Here is a 16,393-nt window from a genome sequence, read left to right as displayed (position 1 = left end):
CCAGTTACCATAGTAACTACTACATTGCAAGGTAGATGTGCCACCTGGGAGTTACAAAGCCCTTCTTGAAAAATCCATGTGCCACTTTCCTGTTACAAAGAGCAGATGGAATGTAATGTTCGTTCCTTTTATTAAAACACTTTTATTTGATGCATATAATTACATTTAAAATTTTCTGGTTTGTATTTCTTCCTTAACTTTGCAAAAGCACTTGTGTTTCAACAGAATTGAGAAAGAACAGTTACGTGTAGAAAGAGGCTGGTAAACTGCATATCACGTAGAAATTGAACAGAGAGTATGTAGGTTTTCTCTAACCACCTCCTTTAATTTAGAAAGCAGTATGGATAGAAACAGAATGGAATTCATCCAACTAGATTCCTGACCTGCAGTGCCTCAGACACTCACACCATAAAATAGCAGCAGTTGCTCATATAGTCCAGACACAAAATAAAATATAATATAATTCCTCCCTCTGCTTCCTTATTTGATTTCCAAATTCCACTCAATACTTCTATGTCCTTTGGGACAGTAAGGCAATGGAACCCTCAATAGCAGGATCAGTAGTGAAGATCTTATTATTCTCTGTTTTACACCAGAATAGATCTGCTGGCTTTCATTCCCACAAGCTGTAGATGGGTCTATTTTGCTTACACACTTCAAAACCACCTTGAACTTGTTTAGGCACAGCTACTCTAGGTTTTTGTTTCCTTATATGAACTCTGGTGGACAAAGCACAAAGCATTAAGTTCCTACTGCTCATTTTCAGCTAACACGGTGATAAATGCCATAGGATATTATGTCAGGAATCCCTGATTATTGAACAGTATTCAGAGGTCCACTGCCAAAAAGCTCCCTAAGCACAATTCCAGTCTTGGTACCACATTCCAAGAAATACAGGAATACATTTTTTTCATCCCCAGCACCTGCACTTGGATTTAAGTCATCAACCAACAGTTTAATGTAAATTATTCCTGTTGTACATTGACAATCTAAATAGTTTATTCACCAGAAATGGAGGCTCTCATCCATGTTGATAAAAATCACTTGAGTAACAGATCTTAATATTCCAAATGTGATTCATTCAAACTAAGGACAACTCATCTGATACCTGACAAACACTTTTTGTGTCTAAAACACATGTAGAGTTCCTCTGTTAAGTGTTATTTTAATTATTTTTATTCATAAAAATATTGTGCCCTGATTTAAAAAAAAGTCTTAAGAATACTTACAAAAAACCCTCCATAAGGTAATAATGTTTTTCAGATAAAGACATTGAATCATTTCAGAAATAACCGGAAAGCATTTAAATCACTCAACAGGGCTAGTTTTAAAACCTTATATGTTCTTTTTGGTTTATTAACATACTGTAACTTAATCCGTAAAGAAGATCTGAAAAACATTTGTACTTCAGAAGCCTTATCTATTCATGATGAACAAAACACTTTATTAGAATGCTACAGCTTTGGCCAGGCATTTTTTCTTTTTGTGAAACAATTTAAGACTTTAATTTGTTAGCTATTCTGAAAATATCCTTTCCTGGGCCTCAGACCATTTTTACAGGCCTTGATTTACAAACTGGATATGGAAATGTCTTTGGAATATTGTTTGACGTGGACAAACATCTGCAAATTCCTCTGGCATTTTGCATTGTTTGATGTTGACATACTAGATACGTACTTTGTCCAAGAAGACCACAGTGTGTGAAAATGCTGCACTTAGTCTTGCTGCTCCTATATAGAAGTGCAATTTGAATGTCAAGTAGGAGTTTCACAGCCAGATCTGCTTTTTTGATATTGATGCCTTTGCTAGTTTGCCATAGTTGAAAAAAAAAGTATACTTTTACTAAGCATCACTACCTTTGGTAGCACATGCCAGACCAAAGAGGCTGAAGTCAGGCTGATGCAGCTAATAACCAGCAGGAAAGTGTTTTTCATCTGTTTTTTCTCAGCCCTTATTTTTGGGGCTATGTTGTTAGGTTTGGCAATGATAGTATACTTGAGGTCCCTTTAAACTAACTTTGATGGAATTACCCTAACAAGAACATCATCAAAGGGAAGTTGAAACTACTGAGGAGTGTCTTGACATGAATTTTTAATCATGTCACAGTATTTTCTGTATGCTTTTTTCCCAAGGTGTTAGTGCACAATTTTAAAAAGGCAGGGTCTCTTACTGGTAAGAAAGATACCTCCATATTTATATATATTTAGAAGGCAGGATGCATCTTATGACATCTTCATTTTGCCTGTTAGTTGTATTAGGACTTTGAGCTGATTCGTCATAAAATACTGAGAATGCATTTACAAAAGTGTGGTGCTAAACTCCATGTAACAAACTGACTTCAGATAGAGTGCAAATTTGATGCTCAACTGTGTGACATTTTTAACTCAGCTACTAAATCATTGCAATTGGAAGCACCATAGGGTGCTTTCTGGGGTTAAGAAAAACTAAGAAAAATATCATCAATTAAGATTTATATTAAATTATACATTATGACTAGTGTCTTATTGAATGTTTTGCTATCCATACTATTTTAAACAGTTCCTATTAATAACTTCTTGTTTTATAGGTTAAACACATTTCTGAAGATCCACCTTGTAAATGCCCTAATAAGTTCTGTGTGGAGCGTCTTTCACAGGGAAGATACAGAGTTGGAGAGAAGATCCTTTTTATTAGGGTAAAGATTTTATCTTCACTTTTTTATTTTTGCATTGTTTTTACTTTACTGCTACTTTCCACTTTGAAAATTGAATCACTGATTAACAAGAAAAAGTATTTTCTGTTTAACCAGCACTGACTCATTTTTATTACACAGTTGGAGAATGAATAACCCACAGTGTGTTAATTGACCCAAGGAATTATTAGTATGTGATAAATATCCTTCTAACTTTAGGTCATTGAATTTGTTCCCTCTTTAATTGTTTGCAACCAAGAGTCTACAGAAATGGACCTGGTGACCTCTCATGTTGGCTTGAAAGAATATCCACTGCATTAAAGCAACCTTTCTCTCACTCTGTTTTGACTGATACTACTTAACAGGCCAGGAAACAGATCAAAGGCTTCATGATCATTGAATTGCCAAGTCATGACTAAGATATATTGCTAATGCAGCATGAGCAAACTATTAAAATCCATAGTACTTTATTTGATTAACAGATATTTACAAATCCAGATTTGTATTTCAGACTTTGTATGTAGAGTATTAACTCTCATAGCACAAAGTTAATCAGTTTCAATATTTGCTAGCATTATTGTATGGCTGAATTTAGCACATCTATACTTTCAAAGCCTAATTCTTCTGATCCCTCTATATATGTCTATGGTAATAATAATTGAAAATATGCTAATTTTGTTATTCTGTAGTTGCATGTTAAAAATCTGATTCATACAACGCTTCTTTCCATCTTCTTCTCCACGTTCACTGTTCTTGAGCCATGACTAACAAAATGATAGGTCTTGCTCTCAAATAACTGTTATCCCTGTTTTGCTAAAGGCACATAACTGTGACCTGGTAAAACTGAGCACTTGTAAACAGAAGTCAGAGGGATTCCTTCTTATCTCCAGAAGTCAAGTTCCTTGTTCAGCAAAATACCAGAGTGCTTATGCAGTCATAAACTTCTGCTTAACATGACTTACAGTGAAGTCAATGAAGCCAGATAAGGTTTTGGGTTTTCTCAGGAGTGTGAAATTGGGAACATGTATAAGTACTGTGCCAAATAAGTATTGAGAACTTCTAATTAATTCAGTAATAGGTCAAAAAGAAGAAGAAATAAGGGATTTGTTAAATCTCACAGATAGTTTGGGATTTAACATGCTAGTATAAAGGATTAATAGCTTTTCTGGTTTTTAGCCAGTGATACTTTTTTATTTAATTCTGCAGTATATTTAGGTAATATCTTTATTACTAGTTTCAAACCACTTTGAAGAAGGTAGTTATTATTAACCAAAGACGACCTCAGTAATCTGGCACAGTTTAACATTTACAGTTTCTTCCTTGTGATTTTCGTTTTAAAAACAGTATCAAAGAATTTTTAATCTTTTATTTTTGAGAAACTTGAGTTCTGCCAGAATGGTGAGTATCAAATTCCCTTTTCCTGGCTTCTTTATTATGCAATCTAGTCCAAGCCAGATTTCATTCCAAGTTTGCAAACAAAACACCCTTTTCATATCACACATTCCAAGTTGAATTGTGCAAAAAAATAACAGTAATATAGATTAGGTATTAAACAGCAGTATTAAAGATCATTCCTACAAAACATATAATTGGAAACTTGCCATACATTTCACTGGGAACAAGTTCATGTTCCTAGGTTTTAAAAGTCAGTTGTCTTTTGGTTTTGCTTGTTTTGAACTTCATTTTGGAACACTTCACTGGATCACAGTAAGTTTTTACTCTTCACTCTACATGTTCTTCTGTACATAACTAGATTTGTTAGCCTTCCTTTGGAATCCTTTGGACACTTGTGAAAAAGTACATTTAAGATGTGTAGCTGAATATTAATTTTTATTGGTATTTGGCACCCTATTAGATGCCACTGAGGTAGTTCCTCTATGCTGTATGTTCTTTACACAGCATGACACAGTCAAATACATGCCATTTGTTTACAACCCAGTGTCTTCCAGTTGAATTAGTTTCATTAGTTTAAGATGGCTTAGTGTATCCACTACTGTATCAGCCTATTAGCTTTTTCCAGTAACCTCTACAGAATTTAAAACCTCTGTCATTTCAGTGATGCTACAAGTATGCCATGTGGTAGGAGTTAGCTCCTATCAATTGATGGTTAAGTTTATTTTATTTTTTTGGAAATTATTTAATAATATAATATCTGAATTTTTTTTTCTAATTCTGCAAGTTCTGTTAGGAAAAAAAACCAAAACCAATGTACAAACCAGAAGAGAAAGTGTTCCGAAGTTCCTCTTTTTATTAATTTATATCCATATATGAAATAAGTCAACAAGGAACAGCAAAGAAAAATAAAACATGGCATAGCATAGATTTCATGCAAAAAATCACAGAAACAAATTACATGTGTCAATTTAAAGTAATTCTAAGGAAAGAAAACCCTTTGGAATATGTAGCAGAAAGCACAGGGGTAATGATCCCATTAAAATTTGAGTAATTTTTTTTTTTAACATGGGAAATATCTAAATTCCTAGTGGAAGTTTTAAATCTGTGAATTAAGGGAAATTATGAAACTTCATGAAAACATTAAGATATTAAATCTGATAAAACTGCATGTGCCAAAAGAAGTTTTTTATGCATGAAGTGATTCTATAATGCATAAACTGAATATAATTAGCATAATGCTGTGGTGGCTTGGATACTAAAAATTATTTTCAATAAAAATGTATCTGCTTGTATATTCTTTTTCCTTCCTTCTGAATAGGAATTATTCTAAATTCCCCTTACACAGAAAAGATGGAATACATGGTTTATAGTAAGGGTTTATATTAATAAGTTGAATTAAATGACCAGCTTATTTAAAACTGAAACATTGGTTTACAATTAGTGGGATTCCAGTATGTGTGCAACATACAATTAATCATTTATATTTGCACTCTCCTACCATCCTACCATTATGCCTTAATCTTTCAGAATGGAATTGAATGAATAAGCCTATTTTTAAAAATAAAGAATAAAAATAATGAAAACTTGTACAAACATTTGGTTTATAAATTGGGAAAGAAGTCACAGAATTTGAAGTGCTTGCTTCTTGCAAAAGGTAGAAAAATAGTTATTAAGAGAGATTTTTATAGTAAGAAATGTCAGTCACACCTTTGCAAAAAGTACTTTTCTAACAGTTTCAGTACCAAGAATTCTGTTTTCAAATTACCTCATGTTGCATTGTATATGTATTAGCATGAACATTTCCCACAAACTAACCAGCTTCTCTCAGAAAGATCTGTAGTTTTGGTCCATACCCATGATGACATTCAAATTGTTGAGAAATTATCTTTATGCAACTGGAATCACATTAGATGATATAATGGGCCCTGGGTTTAAAGCTTCTGATTTTTCCTGTAACATATCTATGTTCTCTGTCTTGCAGACGAGTGGATAACAATATCATTGCTCTTAAATGATTGACCTTGTATTCTTAATAATTAATAGAATGTAACATTATTTTGGTATAGTAATAATAAAATGTTTATTCAATACTTTTTTCTACTAAATGCCAGGAAAGGAAAGGTGTTATTTGCCTGCTACAGCACCTGTGTAGAAACTTTATTTTCAGATTCATTAACACAATATATGCATACTATGTATGCTTATATATATATGTGTATATATATCTCATTCTGCAGACAGTCCAGTATGCACTACTGCCTCTTTCTGGTGAGAAAAATTTATTTGTGTATAAATATAGAAGTATATTTTACTCCAAACCATCCAGGTAGCGATGATGTACCATATACCATATATGAACTGGAAATATGGAGAAATAGAAAGCAGATTGATTATACAGATCTCAAGACTGAAATGCTTTGTTCTGCCTTTCCAATTCAAATGCTTAAGTTCTACTCATAGCTTTTGCATAGTGTATTTCTGTCTTTTGTTTTTCCTTCAGCATAATTTTCCTAGCTTTTTTGTCTTCCTTATTCCAAAGATTTTCACAGTTGTTCTGCTTTTCCCAGGTGTATTCACTTACAATCTGGAAAAGTGAAAATCCTTTCCTAAGCATTATCGATAAGAAATAACTTTCAGAGTGTTAAAAATGTCAAAATCATGGGCAGATCAGGAGTTTTAATTAACCTAATTCCAAAAGGAGATGTAGTGGGATACCTGGGATCTTGTGAGCGAATTCTGAAAACACATCTTGTGCCTCAGGGCAGCAATGGTCATTGGGCTCTTTGGGCTCCTAATCTCAGTCTTGTGTTTGTAGACAACTGCAGTAACTCTCAACTTGAAACTGCAAAAGACCTGGGGCAAGGCATATCTGAAGTCCAGCCCTAGTTTATGCCCAGATACAAGGTGGTTTTGGAGACCTTTCAGCTGGACACTACTCTGTGCCAATTCCTCTCCAACAGCTTTACAATCACCGAGTAGATGACATTTCAGTCTTACTTGTGCTACTGAAGATGGAATTGTTCTCAACCTTCTCAGGTTTCATATATTGTTTAGGAAAAAAACCCAAAAACAAACAGTTACTTAAATGACCAGTAAAATTCACTCCAAAAGACTCAAAAACTCTTGGACAAACAGTGATACTGAGTGTGTCAGTGGGACGGCTGGAGTTGAGTGCTGCCTATAGAATTGCTAGGAAATCTGTTTTGTTCTATACTCCATCACTAACCTGTTGACATTAGGCAGAACCCTTCCCTGTTCCAGCTCAAGTTGCAGCTTACTTGTTCTTTTAGTTACCCTTTCTCTCTTGCCTCTCCCTTTATTTCCCCCCCTCCTTTCTGCCTTCAGCTTTTCTTACTTAGGCCTAGATGTCTCCATGGAGCCAGAAGCTCATGGACATCTCTCTCTTCACTTTGTACCTGATGATGCTGTTTTTGCACTCAATAAAAAAGCAGCTAGAGCTCCACTATCTGGTCCTCTGAAGAGCTGACATTTGCAGTTAAATAATTGACTGACTTTCACTGAGGGTTATCCAAACACATAAAGCATAAGAAATTTTAAAAAAATTTTTTACCCCTCTTGATTTAATTTTCTACCTTTTTTCACTGATGTACTGCATTTGTGCAGCAATTAATTTTTGAAAGGATTCATCAGAAACTTCTTTACTAAAGAAGTCGAATTATTAGCTCCTAATTTAATGGAAAACTGTTGACGTTACACCTTTTTACTTTCACCCAGTGAAGTTCTTGTTAGATTTGGTGGATTTTTTTTTTATTTTACAGAATATATCTTTGATGCAATATTCAGATTCAGTGGAACTGACAGGCTGTGCAGTAGTTCTGCAGTTTTTCTCACTAGATTAGATTTGTTTGCCTCAGGTGACCTCCTTCTATGGAGACTCAAATACCAGTGTATCCCTCTATACATTAATGCACAATGAGAACTTCACTTGGAGGTAAGAAAAATTTTTAGCAAATCATATTGTGCTTTTTTAGGGTGTAATGTCTTCAAGAATTGTAACATTCTAGTTCTTGAAGTGACTGACACAGCTATCGTAATTTTCTGCCATAGTATTTATAATTTAGGCTTCTAGAACTGAAATTATAACAATATTATATTACCTGAAATCAGTAGAAAGAGAATTCTCCTCAGGAGGAGGCTAGGGTAGAGTGTTCTGAAGCTTTAGGTCTAAAACCATACACTAAAATTCAGCTGATTTCCTTAGCAAGGGTTAAAGACGGCAAAGCAAGACATTCCCCAGGTGCCTGACTTTCCTTTCTGATAGGAATAAACTAGGGTAAAATTACCCTGCACACCAGCATGGGCAGTATTTTCTGTGTAGTAATTAATTATACAAAAAAAAAATAATACTTTAAAGGTAAATAAGAGCACATATAGACTGCTAATCAAGTCCACCATTAATCTGCAGCCAAAAATTTTCAAAACAAAAAGGCCTTTATAGAGTATTGTTGAGAACTATTGTTGAGAAGGATTGGGTTCCATAAGTTTATACCAAAAATGTTAATGGGGTTAAGTATTTCTTTCTCTCCGTTATTTTCTTGTGTTTCTGTTAAATAGGTGAATAATTTTGTAAAAATCCATTTGCCATTTACTAGACAATAATATATTCTACATTAATGATGAGACAGCAGCTCACATTTTAGAAAACAGTTTAGTAAACCTGATGCTTTAGAAATGGAGATGCTGCTATTTGTAGTGTTGCTCTTAAAGGATAGCACTGAACCTTACATTTCTTCTTTAAACTTTTTCTTTGGTGAGTTGATTAGGTATGACACTAATAGGAATTATATTTAACAGAGTCAAGGTAAGTACATCTGTCTTTTATAGAAGAATGCTAAAATATTTTTTGGGTGAATATAAGTTAATATTCTTCACTATAGGTTTAGATAATTACTATACAATGCTAATTTAAAAGGAAAATACCCAACTTTTGATATACAAAAATGCTTTTTTTTATATATACAAAAGTGCTTAATGATATACACTGTGTACAGTATACTTTTATACTGTAAACATAACTCATGCTGCCATCTGGAGAAAAGAATAAATGTGGCTGATGTGGTGTCCTCAGTTAACCAAAGCTTCTGAACTGTTCATAAGGGATTGTAATTAGACCTTTAGGATTTAGGCATGAAAGTGCATTATCTATTGCCATATTCCTTAGCTTTAGTTTAGTATCTTAGAAAAATCTTAGCCTACATGGGAAATTCCTGTTGGGCGTTTTATCTCGACACAGGAATGTTTCTGCATAGAACTGGGCTGGCAATGACTTAATAAGAATGGTATATAGGCTTTTAAAATATTTAATAAAATGTGATTTTACCTTTCTATTCCTAAAATAACAGGAGGAAGTTAGTGTGCATTTTAAAAAATATTTTATTTCTTGGTCATTCTCATGTTAGTGTGAAAGCAAGTTTTTTCTTCTTGTTATATCATGTAACACTTTGTAGGGATTCATGTCATTCACCAAGAAGTATATCTACTATATTTCATTTTCAAACTTCATTGCACCTCTGGCAACATGCATGTAAAGGTATAAAGTACTTTTTGCAATATATCAACACAGCAGGATTTTATCCCATGTGTTTATTGATAACTTTGTCCTCTGTGATGCCTTCTAGTTCTGACCAGACGAAAAGTAGTAAATATTTCTTAATCCTTTCTCATGTTAAAATACAGACCATTGTATTTTAATGAGAATAATCATGATTTACATGGCAGAGAATTTATCAGCTAGTATGTTCTACTGGGATTTTGTCTTTCCTAGCAGAAGTTGTCAGATGCCCAATCTTTCTAGACAGATGAGGTAAGTTAAATTTTTATTTTTGGATTTTTATTCTCTTAAAAAGTTTGGGGTTTTTTTTGTTTTTTTTAGAATCAGAGGGATAACTTCATCTTACCTACAGGCCTCTTTCAGGGGGGAGGAACAAGAAATTCCTCTCTATTTTCTATGATGAGTAATGGGATTGATGATCAAACTACAGAGTTACCTAGCATTTCATTTTATTAATCTTTCAGATTAAAAATTTTAAAATTATATTATCAATTTGATATATTCTTTATTATAAATTGTGGGGATGTTTTTTACATTGATTCATTAAGATTCTATTTTGGGATGTTATGTTCCAATCTTAAAAGGAAAAAACCCCAAACAAAAAAAAGATTTATCTTTCAAAAACTAAAAAGAATTATGTAACAAGAAACAATAAATGGTAGTAAATGAATAAAACAATGAGACCTTTATCCATAACAGTTACGTCTTTTTAATTATTTATTAGTTTAGGAGCCAAAGACTATGAGACAGTCATGATAAATTTAGTGTATCTCTCTTATATTGCAATAACATAGAAATAATACTCATAGGATGTACTGAATTATGCTTTTTCAGTGCAGATTTTTAGATTTTTATCTAACTACAACATAAAAAGATCCTTTAAAATATAATTTTCTTTTAATAATTTAGGATTAGTATTTATTAGGATTTAGTATTAATAGCTATTTTTACTTCATATTTTAAATTCCATTTCCATAAATAATTAAAGAAAAATGACTGGCAAATATTCTTGCCCACATTAAGGCAGAATTAAGGAAAGAGGTTTTAAGGTTAAGTGCACTCAGGTTTGATTATATATGTTATTCTAATATAATGACAACCTGCCCTCCAATCTATTTGTGTTGAACTGTGTAAAATATATTTAATGATCAAAATACATGAACAGAATAAAATACAGGTTTTAGTAGTTCTGTTCAGGTACCTGTAAGATTCCAGACTAGTGTGTATTAGTTACTGTTTCTGCTTCCTGAGCTGATCACCTCTAACATTCAGTAAAAAAGGAAAAAGCCACCCACAAAACTTATTTTTCTGAGAACTGCTAAGAACTTCCTCCATGTCTAACAAAAACCAATCAATATTTAGTTTTGAAAACTGACAATCTGTTAAACCACTAAAAAAGTTGAACATGCCTCTATGAGCACACATATTGAGAATGAACAAGCCCAAAAAAAACCTCTCTTTCTTTCCAATATTGGAAGAGAGAAGCACTCCCTTTTCCTGGCCTGGTGGCCGGGCAGGGAGGGGAGGCTGGGCCAGCCCAGTCCTTCTGACATTTTGCCAACATTAAACCCTGCCCAGACATCCTCCTCAGTGACCTGCAGCTGCCAGGCAGACAGAGGGAAGGCCATCAGCCCCGTGGGATTGAACACAGCAAAAGCCAATATACAACTTTGCAGCAAGAGCAGCCACCTCTGTCCTAGCTGAGCCCCTCAAAAATTCTAACACAGCCCCCTCAGCGCAGCCATCAAAAAATTCCCCACCATGAACAACTCCAACTGCCACCCAGCAGGGATAATATTGTTATAAATGGATTTGGATTTGTTCGATTTGTCCAATTAATCAAACAACAAAATTAAATTTAGCAGCAATTTATTAATAATAGCAGCAATTGTATATAAATGAATACAATAAAAATATTATATGCATAAATTTTAGTACATACATAATTTGGCAGTGAATTATTTAGTATAATTGAGGCTTGGTTCAAATAAAGCAAAAGCAAAACCAACCAGGGGATACCCTTACCAGAGGTACGAATAGGGCCATTCCTCTCACACCGTACCAAATCAGTCAAGCTAATATCTCACTTTTATACTGTTTACTAATACATATTAATACAGAATCTTCTAGAAAGCTCCTCCTAGTTTCTGTTCCTAAAATCTACACCACTCTGTTGTGTTGCGCATGTGTCACCAGTGGTCGGAGATCTCTCCTCCTTTCAAGGGTCTTGTTTCCAATGAAGGCTCTGGGTCTTCCTCCATGTTCGCCATTTGAACCCACAGGTAGCACAGGTTCACTAAGCTTAGGGTTATATAATTAAGCCTATGTTCCCATAACAAATCTTGTCCAAGTGTCCAATGCCTGGAATCATCCCAATTTGGCCCAATTCAAGGTCAAAAGTTTTATTTCTAGTGCTATTATCAGACCTACATCCTTAATATCGTTTACTCCCATTGAACATCTGGAGGATGATTCCATCTGCTTTGTTTAACCATTTTCTTTATCCTTTTTGCTTCATAACAATTGAATACAATTTTTCTATTGATATAAAGCAACAATTTTGCTAATATATTTACAATTTAATTAGCATGAATCACATTTATAACAACATGACTATCTCCAAACCTCAAGCAAAATATTAACTTTTTCACTACACAAATGAGATTTGCAGACCTTCAATTCTTTCTCAAGTGAGAGAAAAAGTAAAGACATATGGGGAAACAACATGAAGACACCAAAGGCAATTTTAAAAAAGTTAAGGCCCAAAATGGGAAGAGAAGTTAAGAGATGCCTTAGGCTTAAGCTGAAATTCTCTTGTAAGCCATAGTAATAGACTATGATATATTAAATATCCCTATAAATCATAAAAAAGCAGAAGGGAGTGGAGTATTTTTTACATCGTAAACATGAGCAAAAGCATCCATGCTAAGCAATCAGATGTTGTAGCAGCAATGATACCATAAAAAGTTTGAACAGAGAAAAAAAAGAGTAATGAAGAACCTTTACCCTCAAGAAAGGAGAAAATCTCTGTTCCCAAAAATGAAGATTATCTCAAAAAGAAATGAAGAAAACCTTTCCTTCTAAACAGCTCATCCTTAAAAGTTAACTAAAAAATTAGCCCTAAAAACAATTGTGGGGAAAGCTATAAATCAAAGAGAGAGACTTTTACATAGAAATCTAATTTCCATTCTCCCAAACAGCTGACTTGCTGTAACATTAAAGCCATTAAATCTGATTTCTTGCAAAGAAGTCTCCATAACATGACAAAAAAACCTCCTCTCACTAAGTGAACTGAAGAAAAACTATTCTAGAAGTAATAAACCAATTAATTATTCTTATACATTTTCAATAAAAAAGAAAAAAGAGTGTAGAGGGGGAAGAAAAGTATTCTAACAGTTTTATTATGATTATTATTATTCTTTTAGTTGAATTAATAAAGTTTTTCTTTATGCCCATTAAGATTTAAACCTACTTTGCCTTTCTCCTAATCCTATCTCACAATAAAAAAAAGTAAATAATTCTAGTAAGTGCACTAACAATTTAGCCAACACTAAACCCACCACATAAATTACTACATTCACCAAAAAATTTCAAATTATCAAACCAAAACCACTACAATCACAAATGGAAATAGTTGGATCAAGTGACTATGCCAGTTCACATGGCACCAGAATTATGCTTCCCTGACAAATCCATCAGCAGATATCACAAATGCCCAACAAAGGTCACCATTTGATCCTGACTTTATTTTCTTTGGTTTTGTTTATTTTCTTCTTGGTATTAGAAGTTTGAGTCCAAGACCACTTGCACACTTTGTGCATCAAATAATGAATTTTCACTGAAGTTTGCTGTGTAGTTTCTCTCCTTTAGCAACAGAAAAAAAAAAGATAAGAACAGTTAAGAAAATTGTAAATACTGCATTTTTGTCTTAATGAAAAGTTTATTAATTATCACATGAATGCTGCAAAGTACCAACTTAGAGATGGGTTCAAGTTGTTAGAAATACCGTGAAGTCAGTGCTAGCCCACACAAGCCAAGGGATAAAACTCCATCCTAACATGTAAGTTAAAATATGAATATGCAGTTGCAATTATTTATCCCCTTCTGAAAACAATATAGTTCAACATAATTCCAGAAATGCTTTTTTTGTGATTGTCTTCTAGTAATGAACTATTTCATTGAGGGCTAGCTGTACATGAAAACAAACTTTCCCCTCTATTTTGATTTTTTAAATGGTGAATCCTCAAATTTCTAAAATTTTTAATACTATTTTTAACAGTTTGTTTTACAAAATCATTGAGATCTAACAGATATAAAACTGCCCTGACACTTAAACATTGTTTTGCATGTTTTAATGGAAGTTTAGGAGCATTCCTTTTACTCTTTTTGTTGTCACTGATTCTTGAAACTCAGAACAAGACAAGTATATGTTGCTATAAGGAAGTTTTAAACACAGAAAACATTTTCTTTGCCAAAGATTAATTTAGGAGATTAAACTTGGGAGATCCCAGAGTCAATTGTTATCTTAAGTGTATTTACCAAAAACCAGCAACTACTAAACTGAAGATCAGCTATAGATTGCTCATCAAGTCGTAAATCAGCATCACTTGATACTGATTGCTTTGTGATGTGCTATGATGCCTTGCTTTCAAGTCATCAGAAATGGATTTACCTTAGGGTTTAAAACTCAACTTACCCCCCAAATTCCACATACCAGGACACTAAAATTGTCTTAATTTTATTAGGATGGTATTTCAATCATGGCAACAGATGCTGAAGTGCTTTAGTTGTTATAAACACTCTATTTAGATTAATATATGCTATGGAATTTATTAGATATTTTACTAGATATTTTTGGTTTTGCAGTCCTAAGAATACACCTCTTCTCTAACCAACTAGATGCAACTCTGTCTGAAGCTTTTAAAATTCAGAATGGAGCCAGAACTGTTACCCAAAACGTGCCATTTATGTTATTTAATAGGTTGTGATAGCTTTTGTAAATAATACTGAAATGACATTAAGTAATTTTTAAATTTGTATTAAGGTTTTATCACACGTAGAATCGTAGAATGGTTTGGTTTGGAAGGCACCCTTAGAGGTCATCTAGTCCAACCCCCTCCTATAAGCGGGGTTATCTTCAACTAGACCAGGTTGCTCACCCATCCAATGTTTCCAGGGATGGGACATCCACAACCTCCCTAGGAAACCTGTGCCACGGCCTCAACACCCTCATTGTAAAACACTTCTTCCTCACAGCTAATCTAAATCAATTCTCCCATCAGTTTAGAAACATTACTCTTTGCCCTGTCTTGTCACAACACAGCATAAGAAAATTGCTGTTTCCTCTGCTGTGTTTACTGCCTTTGACAGTCTTGCCTGTCTCATATAATTTTTAACATATTAGCACGTTAGCTTAACATGAACTTTATTGTATTTAAGTGTAATTATTTATTCATAATGAGATATGTTTATAACAATTTGGCTAATTCATAACCATGATAATTTCCTGTCTCATTTGTAGTAAGTTTCAATAATCTCAAAAACTTTTTAAATATGAAGGAAGTGGGTTTCTGCCTTTGTGTCAAGGTTTTTCATGTGTTAGACTGCCTTTGGTTTCTAACTCATCTGTGTTCTGCCCCTGCAAATCCTCATCTTAAACCCTTCCTTTTCCTGAATTTTTAGTTTTTATTTTTCCTTTTGAATGAAGATCTCGAGGAATACTTGATCTTTACACTCTGAAATTTGATCTGGAACCCAGACACAATTTTGAATCTTTCTATTAGAATAACAATGGAAATGTGCTGGTGCAAATGGTTCTGGTGTGAAAGTGAGATTCAAAGACAGGTGTACCCAGGGCCTTTCGGCTTGGCAACCAACTGGTGGCTTCCTGGCCCTGTTCTACTAGCATGATTTTACATGGAGTATATCAATAGATCACTTAAAGATGACCCAGCTAAGTCACAAAATGAGTTTCTATTAGATTTTTTTAAACTGAAACAGATATCTAAGCATTTGATATCATTTTGCTCTATCATGTTACTTTCCCTAGAAGATATTTGAGCTCAAGTAAACTGGTATTGCTTCAGGTTCTAAAATGCCTCCTGGTTTTCATCAAGGGAACAGTTAAAAATTTTTTTTGAAAATTTTTTTTTATTTGTTTGTTGGTTTATTTTCTGTTTTGTTTTTGTTTGAATTTAATGTAGTGTTTGCAAAAGATGCTATAAATTTAAGGCAATTCTGGACATAAACCCAGATTTTGAAGGAGCCCATGAGACCCTGGTCTGCATATATTGATAATTGTGTATTATTTTCTTCATATATTGATAATTGTGTATTATTTTATTACAGATTCAGGTATAATGTAGCTAATTTGCTCAGCGTTACAGTCTTACTGGCCTAATTTTAGAACATATTTCTAACTGACGAAAAGTAATAGCAAGGGGGATGTGGCTTTTTTCAGGGCTTTATTTATTAGGTATTATCATTTTAGTTTTCAGTCTTGACCAATCCTGAGTCCCTTGCAAACAGCACCAAAAAAATTAAATCTCTGAGAAGTAAAGCTGGTTCTCGGTGCTTCAGGAAATGCCATCAGTACAAAAAAACTAATGAGGACAAGTAAGCAACCAGTGCTTTTGGAGTATCTCAGTATATATGGAATAGTAGGACAAAGGCTTTTTTTTTTTTTTAATATGTGCAAGGAATCCACATCCCTTCGTTCAGACTGGTGAAAACCAGTATGTCTGCAACATACTGAC

General features: G+C 33.7%; 1 protein-coding gene across 3 annotated transcripts in view; it reads left to right on the top strand.

Annotated features, from left to right (window-relative positions):
* Window positions 1-16,393, top strand: part of GAS2 (growth arrest specific 2) — a 106,915-nt gene that overhangs the window by 63,759 nt on the left and 26,763 nt on the right. For 2 of the 3 annotated variants that reach the window (XM_056491996.1, XM_056491994.1), the window contains exons 7-8: window positions 2,567-2,674; window positions 4,016-4,069. In XM_056491996.1, the coding sequence (XP_056347971.1) occupies window positions 2,567-2,674; window positions 4,016-4,069 (162 nt within the window). The remainder of the gene's footprint in view (window positions 1-2,566; window positions 2,675-4,015; window positions 4,070-16,393) is intronic. The other variant, XM_056491997.1, reaches the window with a different exon arrangement.

This window comes from Oenanthe melanoleuca, chromosome 5, assembly GCF_029582105.1.
Source record: "Oenanthe melanoleuca isolate GR-GAL-2019-014 chromosome 5, OMel1.0, whole genome shotgun sequence".
NCBI classification, from domain to species: domain Eukaryota; kingdom Metazoa; phylum Chordata; class Aves; order Passeriformes; family Muscicapidae; genus Oenanthe; species Oenanthe melanoleuca.
This window is presented reverse-complemented; position numbering and strand designations above follow the sequence as displayed.